This window comes from Protopterus annectens, chromosome 1.part0 (genome assembly GCF_019279795.1).
Source record: "Protopterus annectens isolate FY-2018-M chromosome 1.part0, PAN1.0, whole genome shotgun sequence".
Classification (NCBI taxonomy): domain Eukaryota; kingdom Metazoa; phylum Chordata; order Ceratodontiformes; family Protopteridae; genus Protopterus; species Protopterus annectens.
The window spans coordinates 1,763,095,159-1,763,107,894 of record NC_056725.1 but is presented as its reverse complement, the minus strand read 5'-3'; the positions used below and the strand labels follow the sequence as shown (position 1 = coordinate 1,763,107,894).

The 12,736-nt window shown below is 44.3% G+C and overlaps 1 protein-coding gene across 5 annotated transcripts in view; it reads left to right on the top strand.

Annotated features, from left to right (window-relative positions):
* CFAP206 (cilia and flagella associated protein 206) overlaps positions 1–12,736 on the top strand; it is a 1,515,781-nt gene that overhangs the window by 871,744 nt on the left and 631,301 nt on the right. For all 5 annotated transcript variants that reach the window (XM_044069254.1, XM_044069237.1, XM_044069228.1 and 2 more), the window contains one exon: positions 11,546–11,665. In XM_044069254.1, the coding sequence (XP_043925189.1) occupies positions 11,546–11,665 (120 nt within the window). The remainder of the gene's footprint in view (positions 1–11,545; positions 11,666–12,736) is intronic.

The following is a 12,736-nucleotide window of genomic DNA, read 5'->3' as shown; positions in this document are numbered from 1 at the left end:
CATGCCATTCGAGCACAGGCACTTCACAATTTCAATAGTAAACTGATTCAGACATCACATTTCCAGTGTGAATCACAGGTTTGAATATTGTTTTACATGATATTCATGATGATGGGTGTGAGTGCTACTGTCCCTTTTAGACCACCTGTCTTGTATGCTAAATATAGCAAAATTGTGCTCTTTCGACTACACCATAAGTTCAGAAAGCAGCTGTTGGATACCTGTGTGAGCCCATTTCAAAAGGTGGATGACTACTTTGACCTAACTGAGCTTTTGGATGAGACTGATGGCATCTGCAGGATGGTGACAAATGTAGGCAACATTATGAATATCTCTGGCACCAACATCCTGAAGATCTCCAGCAGTGGGAATCATAACAATGCAGTGAATGTTGTAGTGTCTAACACTGATATTGTTTTTCAGGCTGTAATTTTAAACCTTTTATCTGAAGTAGTTAACTTCATTTATCTGCAACCCGTGGGTATTATCCATATTGGATTCGAGCCGGCAACATTTTATCAAGCATCTCCTCCAAGCTCCAAGCTCTGCCCCTTACCCATAATCCCTCACCTCTCCTACCTTCCCTCAGATCTCGTTTGCCGTTTCATGAGTACGCATCGTGGTCTCCATAGCTCCTGGTTGGGTAGAGTAAGTGGAACTTTTGATTCTTAAATTAGTGTGTGAGAGTAGTTGTTTGTGATAGCCCTTCCTCCCCTTCGTCTTGTCGTTGGTTTGTTTTAAAAAAAAAAAAAAAAAAAAAAGTAAGTAGTTAGAAAGTTTGAGTTTGTTTCCTGAATAGACTAGGCCTAGCCAACCCCTGAGTGTGTGTGTGTCTAGTTTAGCGTTTGGCTCAGTGGAGTGTGTTATGGCTAACTAGTCTAAACCAATGTTCAAAAAATGCACAGATTGTGGCCACAAGCTTTCACTGGCTGATGGCCACACTCTGTGTGTTATTTGCCTTGGCGTTCCCCATCTTAGTTTGCCATGTGCTGTGTGTGCAGGGTTCAGTCCCAGAGCCCTTAAAGAGAGGAAGGCGAAACTGGTAGCCAAGGGCCTGCTACCAGTTTCTGCCTTAGAGACGACGGCCTCGACATCAGCTCCTGTTGCCGACCAGCCCCCCCTCAGGCAGGGACTCAACCTCCCTCTAAGCCTGCTGAGGCGGGGACAAAAGCTACAGACAAGGACAAAAAAGAGAGAGAGAGAAAAGGGTAGAGAGGCACAGCAAGCGATCTCCTGAGCCGGAGCCATTTCCCAGTCCACCTATGAAAGTTGTTAGGGCCTCTTCTCCTCGGCTCCATTCCCCGAGGTTTTCCCCAGAGCCAACGGAGCCCTTGGATCGGAGACCTTCTTCGAGGTTGTCTCACAGGGCCAGATCCGAGTCGGTCACCTCCTCGCGGTTGACTCGGAGTCTATCAGAGCTTGACGTGGACAGGATGATGCAGAGATTAATTCGGGCCCAAATCCAAATGGGAGTCTTGCCAGGCCCCTCACCGGCCGGATAGGGGACCTCTATGCCCTTCCTTCATCCTATCTCTTCTTCCCCGATCCGACCATCTGTCTCAGGGTTTATGGATCCTCGGAGTAGGGGGTTCCGCACCGGCGGTTCCTCCAACCTCGACGCCAGCCATTACCTTGAGTTCCTCGGATCAGACTTGTTCGGATCTGAGCAACTCTTGGGGCCGAGAACAGGGAGCCAGATCCGAGGGAACAGAGATGTCTTTGGTTCCGACTTTGTCGGATCCAAGCTGTTCCTTCAGAACCCTGGCTACCTTGGCCTCGGGACCAATCCTCATGATGGAGCCGGGAAGAGCTTCTGCCTTGTTGGTTGCCAAGGAGGTGCACTCTCCTTCAGCCTTCGACATGAAGGAGAGGGTTCTTTCCCAGGGATTGAGACCCCAGCCCATTGCCTTGGACTCTGCACAGGCTGCCTTGGATTTGGTCACGACTCCCATCAGCTTGTCCCAGGGACAGCCTGTGCCAGAGGACCCCCAGTTGGATCCCATCGTGGAACCCCCGCCATGTCTTACGAGCCCTCTTCAGAGAGTCCCGCTGCGGAGGCCCCACGTAAGCATTTGTGTAAGAGGAGGCACATGGACTCCCCCGAGTCCTCACAGAAGATACTGACTTGATGAAGGTGAGGGTTCCCCCAGGTCACCTCCCGAGGATGTCTCCTTTGCAGACATCATGGAAATCCTCCGCCAGATGGGTAGTTGGTCAGCCCCAAAACCCTTAATGGACGAATCAGTATTCTTGGAGGCCTTTGGCATGGGCCCATCTACATCCTGGGTGTCCCCTCCTGCAGATCCATTAGTGGATCTTATCACCACGTGGGCATGGAAGGAGCCTGACACCATAGAGCCAATACCAAAATGCCCAGACAGGATCCTTTCTCCTCCCACAGACAGACAGGCTTGGTACAAGGGATCCTCTGTGGATGCTGTGGTGGTGGCGGCTGCCGCCAAGAGAGAACTGGCTCAGGAAAGTTCTTCGGTCCACGCTCTGGACAAAGAGTCTAGGGCAGTGGACCGCTTTGGGAAGCGAGTTTTTTTCAGCGACGTTTTCCATTCGAGCACTGAATTATTTGGCACACGTCATTCGACTCCAGCGAGAACTTGTCACGGAATTCGCTGTGTCGCCCCCAGAGTCCTTGTCTCCAGAGGACAAGTGGCTGATCTCGGCAAAAATGTCGACTCTGAAATCCGTTTCTAACACGTCCATGTGTCTTCTTTTCCATGCCATGGAAGGAGCGGCTAGGGTGGCTGGGACTGGCGTAGCTATGAGGCGGCATGCCTGAGTTAGACTATGTCAGTTCACGGATCCCTTCAAGGCGTCTTTCATGAATGCTCCCTTTGACGGTTCCTCCCTTTTTGGGGAGACAGTTTGTGACACCTTAGTCCAGAGCGAGAAGGACGGGAAGACTGTCTGCCATCGGAGTCCGCTTCTCTAGCCCTCAAAGATCCTTTTCTAGGAATCAGAGAGGGCAGAAGAAGATGTGGTTCCGAAAATCTCAGTTTTCCTGCGACACTCAGGACAACTCATCCCCTAGAGGCAGGGGGGACAAGACAGATGCCGCCCCAGAGGCAGAGGGGGCCCTAGGAATTTTGGGCCGAGGGAGACCTTCTCAGACCAACCCACGCAGGAACCCTGAGGTGTTGCCCGACTGTCCTACTCTGGAGACAATCGGGGGAAGATTTCCATTGCACCTAACAGCTTGGGAGTCCATCACAATGGACCGTTGGATGCTCCAAATAATATCCAGAGGATACTCCATCCTGTTCATCACCCAACCTGTACAATCTAAGCACCTCCCGAATGTCCCACCCGATCAAAGGGAGGCCGCAGCACACGAAACTTCAAGGCTGCTTTACAATCGGGTCTTTGAATCGGTTCCCCCCAGATCAGTTCGGATTAGGTGTTTACTCCAGGTTCTTTTTAGTGCACAAAAAGACGAGGGACCTCAGACCCATATTGGATCTGTCTACCCTGATTCTGTCGGTATCTAAGCAGAAATTCCGGATGGTCACTTTACAGTCCATCCTACCTTATCTCCGAGGATGCAACTGGATGTGCTCGATAGACCTCCAGGACGCTTACTACCACATCAAAATTTGCAGAAGCTCCAGGAGATTTCTTCGCTTCCTGCTGGGATCCAATAATTTCCAGTTCAGAGCCCTACCCTTTGGTCTCACCACAGCCTCCAGAATGTTTACCAAGGTTATGGCAGTAGTAGCGGCTCACCTGAGGCTTCAGGGAATACAGGTGTTTCCTTACCTAGACGACTGGCTCCTCGCAGCTACCACCAAGCATCTACTTTGCATGGCCAGAGACTCCTTCAGGCACCTTGCAGTCAATTTAGGGATCACAATCAACATCTCCAAGTCCCACCTAAATCCGATTCAGACCTTGGAATTGATAGGGGCATGGTTGGACACACTACTTTTACAAGTTTTTTCTCACTCAGGACAGGATCCAGAACCTACGGGCCCATGTGTCAGTGATTCTCAGCCCCAGGACACCAATGGCGAGAGACATTCTCTGCGGCCTCGATTCCATGGCAGCAGCAATTTCAATTTTACCATGTGTGCGCCTTCACATGAGGGTGCTTCAGTGGACCTTGACAGTTCAGTGGTCTTGGTTAGACCTCCCCATGGACTACCATATGCGGAGCAGCAAAGCCTGCAGGTCGCCCATTCTTATCATCCCCTATTCCAGGCCACAGTGACCACAGACGCCTCCCAGCTCGGGTGGGGGGGCACTTTTTTGGAAGGACAGTCCAAGGCACGTGGTCCCAAACCGGGACCAGATTGCATATCAATGTTCTGGAGATGAGGGCAGTGCTGTTAGAGTTGCAAGCCTTTCACACTGTTCTCTCTCGGGGACGATTGCAGTTCAGTCAGACAACATGTCTGTTGTCTGGCACATCAGCAAACAAGGAGGGACCAGCTCTTACCCTCTCTGCCATGAGGCCATGAGAGTGTGGGAGTGGGCAATTTCCACCAGTCCGTTTCTGGTTGCAACGCACATCCCGGGCCGCTCCAACATTTTCACAGACAGATTGAGTCGGGCTATTCTAATGCCATACGAATGGTCTCTGAAACAGTCAGTAGCGGAGGAGATCTTCCTAGCGTGGGATTACCCTTGCTGCGATCTCTTCGCATCTCCTTCCAATGTGAAGTGCAGCAAGTTCTTTGCTCTAATCCCCTCCCCAGAGGATTCCCCCAGAGACACTCTAGTCCATGCTTGGCCTCCCGGGTTACTGTATGCCTATCCCTCGCTACCTATAATTAAGAAGTTTCTTCAGAAAGCATACCGACTGGGGTGCAAAGTGATCCTCATTGCCCCATTCTGGCTTCGTCAAGTGTGGTTCCCCTTCTTCAGGTCTCATGCTTTAACTCCTCCACAGATTCTAGATCCCTGCCCGGATCTCATATCCCATCCCTCTGGCATCAGTCTGCTCAACCTGGACAGCCTCAAGCTGACAGCTTGGTTGCACGAGTTCCCCTGATCACTAGGACTCCCGGTTTATCATCTTCCGTAAAAAGTATTCTGGTGGCATCCCTCAAAGCTTCCACTAGGAAGGTTTATTGCAGCAAATGGAAACGCTTCTCAGAGAAACATAGATCCATTTACTGCCCCGGTTCCTGCAGTCTTGGAGTTTTTGTCATATATTTTTCAACAAGGGGCTAGTTCCTCCACAGTGAAAGTACAAATGGCAGACATATCTAATTTTCATATTGGTGGAAATTTGAATGCTCTGGCCTCTTTGAGATTGTGCAAGGCATTTCTAAAAGATACTTTTCTCTTGCATCCCCCAGTTAAGAATTCCGCCCCCCCCCCCCTTGGGACCTTACTTTAGTTCTGCAGGTATTGGTGGCACTTCCTTTTGAACCAGCAGTGTCAGTAGACTTAAAATTTCTGTCCTGGAAGACAGCCTTTTTAGTGGCCATTACTTCTGCTAAAAGGGTTTCTGAGATCCAAGCTTTGTCTGCCATGCCCCCCTGTTTGGTTTTTCATAAAGACAGGGTTTTGCTTCACACAAACCCGTCTTACTTACCGAAGGTGGCTTCTGAATCTAACATTAACCAGATGATTAATCTGCCTGTGTTCTTTCCAAATTTCCAGAACAAGGGTGAATATAAGCTGCACTTGCTAGATGTCCATAGACAGCTTTGTTTCTATCTGCACAGGACTAAGCAATTTCGTAAGTCTGACCAATTATTCATGTCCTTTTCTAGACCCTTTTTGGGCAAGGCCATTTCCAAGGTCTCCTTAGCCAGGTGGATTACACAATGTTTACTGCAAGTCTATAGGGATAAAGGCCTATCCCCACCTGGTCCTATTAAAGCCCATTCCACCAGATCTATGGCAACTTCTGAAGCTTTTTGGTCTAGGGTTTCTCTGGATGATATCTGTGCAGCAGCGACCTGGGCAAGGTCACATACATTCATCTCTCATTATAAGTTGGATTTGATCTCGAGAGGGAGAGCATCCTTTGGCTCTGCGGTGCTCAGGAATATCCTTCCATGAGTGCCTCCCAGGAGTTTTGGTAGCTGGGGACTCTGTTCCACAGGTTGCAGATAAATGAAGTTAACTACTTTAGATAAAGAAGTTATGTACTCACCATAATGTTCCATCTGAGTAGTTATACTTCATTTTCTGCAACTGTCCCTCTCTCCTTCCCCCGAACCTGTTCTAGGTTAACGTTATTGAGTTGCTAATAGTTTGGTTAGTGGCAAACTCGATCTGAGGGAAGGTAGGAGAGGTGAGGGATTATGGGTAAGGGGAGGAACTTGGAGCTTGGAGCAGATGTTTGATAAAATGTTGCTGGCTCGGATCCGATATGGATCCGAATACCCACAGGTTGCAGAAAATGAAGTATAACTACTCAGATGGAACGTTATGGTGAGTACATAACTTCTTTTTTCTGTCATTCAGAGCACTGCTCCTAACAATGACTTTCCGCTGATAGATGCCAGGACATACCAGCTGGATAATTGGGGGGGGGGACTCTATCTGTGCTGTGTCTGTATATCATGGCACTTCTGCATATTGGGGGAGTACCACATAGCTGTTCACTTGTGAAGCTGTGGGTACCAAGTCAGATTTCTGCTAACTTGAACTTACATGTGGGACTGTGATGTCATTGTGAAGAATAGGCACATTTCTAGGCTTTTACTATCTTGCACATACATCTGGGACTGTGGTTTACTTGTGAGCTGCTGGCACATGTCCAGACTTCTTCTGTCTTGAGCATACATGTAGGGCTGTAGTTTAGTTGTAAAGCTATGGACAGACTTTCAGGCTTCTGCTATTATGCAAGTGTAAGTGGTGGTATAACTTTGCACTGATCTCTATGTCTTATGCACACTTGTGTTTGAAAGCTGTTTTGTCCTTCTTTTATTTAATTTTATTTATTTATTTTTACATTTGTTAACTGGGTTAGTCTGTCTGGGTTCTTAGAAACCCTTTTTCAGCAGAGACCCAAGGAGAAAAGCTCCCCCCAAAAAACATTTTAAGTAAACAAATAGTAAGAACAAAGATAAACACAGATCACATTTTAAGTATACATACTTCTGAAGTAATTACGTAACATGCAATAAAGGAATATACAGAATGGATGGAAATGCAATACATATATGGACATTTTCACGTAGTATGGCAAGAAACTAAGCAGAAATATGGTAAGACTAAGGTCACTACATTGCTGAACCAAGGTACTAGGCATGAAGTAAGTAAATATACAGAAAAAGTTGTGTGAACTTTGGAAGTTAATAAATAAATTAAAGAACAGTAATAAGGGATTATGGGAACTGAGTGTAACATGAGCTAACTAATGTGGAATATGATGAAAAAAATGTGTAGGTAGTAGTAAGAGAGAGAGCTAGAAGTGACACAGTTAAGTTAGGTTATCCCTGAATGCTTCTTGGGTATTAGTTTAGAGCATGAATATATCCAATTTGATAGGAAAAAAGATTTAAGCTGTTTCTTGAAGGCATTTTTGTCTTTAAGTAGTCTAAGGGCTAAAGGGAGTGTGTTCCAATTTTTTGCAACTGAATGACAATAGAGTATTTTCCCAAAGGTTTTGTTTGGCTTATGAACTTCAAGAAAGTATTGATTAGTGCTTCTTAGTGAGCGTTGATGAGTTTAAAGTGTCAGAGAATTTGCAAGGGATGGGCAGGATTTAGGATTGTTTAGTATATTGTGGGCTATAAGGAGTTGGGATTGAGGCAGTAAGTTGGAAAATTCAGGCCAGTGTAAAGCCTTTAATGAGAGACAGTGATGGGATTTGTAAGGCTGATTTGCAACAAATCTGACTACTTTGTTATATGTGGTTTCTCGTTTGGATATTAGTGTACTCTGTAGATGGGTAAGAATAGGTGAAGCATAGAGTAGGGATGGTAGAAGCAGAGATTGGGCAAGGGATAGCCTGGATGCACAGGGAAGAAGGTTTTTGTGACGGTAAAGCAGACCTAGTTTTTGGTGCGTTTTTTTTTTATTGAGCTATGATAAGGATGGTTGAATTTAAGTTAATCAGCAATTATTGCTCCAAGGAGTTTTGTATGGGTGTCAGCAGAAATTTTTGTTCCATTAAGGGATGTTACAGAAAAGTTCTGTTTTGCATGTTCCAGATTTTTAGGTAGGGAAAAGTAGTAGCTTAGTTTTGCTCGCATTTAGCAGGAGTTGGTTGGATTGTAGCCAGTTTTCAACTGAGTGGAGTGAGTTTTGTGTAAGGGATTGAAGGTTTACTATGTTGTCAGCAGAGCTGATGATGGTCGAGTCATCAGCATACTGAATAAGATTGGATTGGGGGCAGGATGAGAAAAGTTCATTGGTAAATACATTGAAGAGGAGAGGGCCCAATATTGATCCTTGTGGGACCCCTGTGCTAATTGCTAGAAAGAGGGAGTAGGAAGAGTTCCATCTAACAGCCTGGTGTCTATTAGTGAGGTAATCACAGAACAAGGAGGTGGTGGAGTTTGAGAAGCCTAGGTTGGAGAGTTTATGGTGAAGTATGGTATAAGATACGGTGTCAAATGCTTTCAGCAGGTCCAGAAAGAGGGCTGATGCTATTTTGCTATTATCCCTGACTTGAGCAATGTTATTAGTAAAGGATACAAGACCGGTAGCTGTGCTATGTGTGGGGCGGAAGCCATGTTGAGTTGGTGTGAGTAGGTTTTCTTGTAGCAGATGATTAAGTAATTGCTTATGGATACACTTTTCCATTATTTTGGAGAGGAGACAGTATGGCAATTGGTCTGAAATTGGTTGGCTCGGTGGAGTTTCCTCCTTTATGAAGAGATACTACAAAAAAATTTCTTCCAAATTTCGGGGACTTTGCCTTCTTTTATGGATCCATTAATCAGGATAGATATGGGGTAAGCTAGAGATGTAGCTGCATGTTTAAGGAATAATGGAGGAAGGTTATCAGCTGAGGGTGAACCAGGTTTTAGTTTAGTTAAGAGCAACTTGATATAAGAGGTGGGAACAGGTGATAGTGAGAATGAGAGTGAGGGTGAGAGAGGTGAATCAGAGGTGGATGAAGATGTAGCTGGATTGAAAGAGGTGTGTGTGGAGAAGTTAGTTAAGATTTCAATGGTTTAAATGAAGGACTTATTAAGGAGGGTTGCTATTTCCAGAGGAGTCTTGTCAGAATAAGGTGTGGGTGGGGTAGGAGTACCAGGTGAAAGAAGTTTATTGATAGAGTTCCAGAATTTTTTAGGATTACAGTAGGGATTGTTAAGTGAGGATTGGTAATAGTTCTTTTTATCAAGATTGATTTGTTTCTTAGCTTTGTTTCCAAGTTCCCTGTAAGAGATAAGGTTGGAAGAAGTATTATTGCCCTTCCAAGTTTTCCAAGCTTTATCTGTGGTCTTCATGAGTGTAAGGGTAGTTTTAGTTAGTCATGGGGCATATCTGAATTTGATGCGAGTTTTCCTAGTGGGGGCAAGGGAGTTGAGGATGGATAGAAAGGTGTTGTTGAAGTGTAGGACTGCTTCATCGAGAGTGAGATTAGAGAGAAAGGACCAGTTTATAGTAGAGAGGAGGTGATTTGGTGATTCAGGAGAATAGCTAGATAGATCACGGGTCACCTTATATTGTTGTGCTTTATGCAGGTGTTTAGAGTTTATGTGAACTAGTAAAGGTAGATGGTCACATAATGTGTCTGATAGAGTGGTTGGATTATGGTAATGTTGGGGGTGAGATACTAGTATCCAGTCAATAAGTGAACCAGTAGAGGAGAATTTATGAAGGTGGGTAGGGGAAGAGATGATCTATGTGAATCCATACAGGTTGAGAGAGGTAGAAGGTGATTCTTTATTGATCTGCAGCCAGTCAATATTGACATCTCCTAGTATGATGGTTTCATAAGGGATAGTTTTAGATATCCATGATAGAAAGTGTTCTGAAATTGGGGACATTATTTCCAGGAGGGATATTAAATTGATGCAATGGCAAGTTTTTTTATGGTGGCTAGGTTTAAAGTCAGCTAAAATTATCTCAGCTGGGAGAAAGTCAGATATGGGAAAAGAGATAGGGGAGACAGACAGGCAGTTAAAATACATGATTACGACTCCCCCTCCTCGTTTTGAAAGTCTGTCATGCCTGAGGATATTGTAGCTAAGGGGAAGAATTTCTGAGTTAGAAATACTTGGTTTTAACCAGGTTTCAAACAAGGCAGGCATGTTTGGGTTATGATGAGTGATCCAAGCATGAAGTGTGTTGGTTTTTTTAACTATACTTTGAATATTTATAGATGAGAGGATGAGTCTTTTTGGGGAATAGTATTAGTAATGTATGATGGAGAGGTGCAAGAGAGCACAGAGGTGGTAGTGGTATTGAAAGTATTTTGTGGAGAATTGTTAGGTCCTGGGTTGGGGTGGAAGTCTCCTGATAGTAACAGGTTGGATAATATGAAATTGATTATTGGAGAAAATGGGTGCATGTGTGGGTATTTGTTTTTGTGGTTGACATCCTGTTTAGGTGTAAGGAAGTATGCAGAATAAGAGGTCAGCCATGTTTACTGCCACAGGAGGCAGATGAGACGTTCAACACAGCAGGGTTAATTTGTGTATTACCTACTGATGCATACTGTATGTAAAACATCCCACTGTTATCTCCTTCCTGTAGGTCTTGATGGTGCCAATGTATTGTAGGTGTGTCACCTGCTGCTTTTGCCCTACCTGTCACTTCAGCTGTGGTGGGTGAATGCCTCACTAGAGAAGGATTTCTAACCTTTCCTAGTTGGTAGCCTGGCTTAATTGACTTCTGCAACAGAGCTTTCAGTGCAAGAGAAGCAGGAAGTAGTTGATAGTGCCATGTCTCTCTGGGTAGCTCCTGCATTTGTCCAGTGGACCTCTGATGGAGGATGTAGCCTCTACCACTGGCCACTCTGACCCTTTTCAGTCATATGGTGTATCCCATTGGTATCAATTTGAGACAGTCAGCAGCCAGCATGCTGACTGTATGAGGATTTATAACTCACATATATTTCTTCAGAATAATGGTCTTTTCTGTCATGAGAAATGTGGTATTCACTGAAGCGGCCTGTACTTACTATGGCAATATGGACAATACAACTTCCCCACTAAGTGGCATTTAAATCTTTAATGCTAGAATGTAATTTTTAGGTGCATTTTCTACTTGAATGTGCTAGTTTAATTCACTGAAAAGGGAATTGAAATGTCTCTCATACCTAAGTACAGAAAGCTTATTGCATTATAGTTGATTTTTGTAAGAGGTAGGCAGTAGGACTTTTCATTCACTATGTACTGTACAGTCGTAGTTACATATTTGGGCAAACATAAAGAGACATGTTATTGTGCCATAGCTTTCTGAAAAAGAGCATGCTGTGTGTATGTTAACTGAAATCTAAGTAGGTTGTCCGGTCTCACCTTTAATCAGACTGACAGTGATTTCTAGTACTACTGACTATGTGTATTAGAGCAAAATGCATTCAGTTTAACTGATTTTTGTGCCCCCTTCATACCAGAAACTATCATTCTAAGTTTGTATTTACTATTACCAATGTGCTTTCTCCTCACAGTCTGATGTCATCTATTGTGCTAAACAAGTGGAGATGCTAGAGAATCAGTTAGCATCTCAAATGGAACAACTAAGAACTACAGTTCGGGCAAAGACAGCCGTTCCAACAGCACTTGTGTATGTAAGTACATGCATATTGCATTTGTTTGATTTGATATTGAGTACTATCTCATTTGTATGGAAAATTTACTGTTAGAAGAATGCAGCACTTGCTTTCATAGTATTTCACAGATTGATTTTTAAGTTGTAGTTAAGGCAATGTATCTAGACCCGCGGTGGTGGTGCTGCGGTAGCGTTATTGCCTCACAATAAGACGCTGTCTGGTTCGATTTTCAGCTAGAGCGTCATCTGCGTGGAGTCATGCGTGAATGGGCATACCTACGTTGAAGGTTGTGCGTCAGGGCTGGTAACTCGGCACGTAAAAATCAACTACCAATCATTAGCGGACCGGAGTTCCGCTGTGCCAACCCCTAACCGAGAAAAGCCAAAAGATACAACAAGTTAAGGCAGTGTATCTAATTATTTTATTGACTTATTATTAAACAAATTTGAAATATACTGGCTGCAAGGTCGCATCTGCTTAATTCTTGTATATTGTGTATAAATCCTAAGTATGGATCTTGTTATCCAAATGTTATTTGTTACTGTGCTTATAGATGAATACAGTTAACTTCTTTGGATGTGTCTTTACTGTTGGTTCCCACAAATGGATTCTGAGCTAGAGATGTGAAGTCTTGCGAGGAGACAAAAAAACTGCCATCATGTTTGGCTTCATACATGCCAAGAGTTATCACTCAGGGCTGCTAAATTAGCAATGTATGTGAAATGTAGCTTAAACTTTACATATATAGACTACATGATCTTAATCTACCAGGAGGCACAACCTACAGAATAGATAGAACCTGTAAAAGAGTGGAAGGAATTGTCGTAATAGTAAAGAATACCCTTAGCTTAAAGCCTGCTAAGTTCTAACTTACTATTTAAAATAGAAAAGAGCTTTTAGTGATAGATATTCATGTAGAGTGTAGCAAAAGTGTAAAAGGAGTGTTTGCCTGCCTAAAATCCAGACAGACCCACAGAACTATAAACAACACATTTTCTTGGTTAGATACTCACTTAGATATTCAAATGTAAACACATGAACACTTGGTGGCTGTAAAATTCCTTGGACACTCAAACAACCACTAATAGG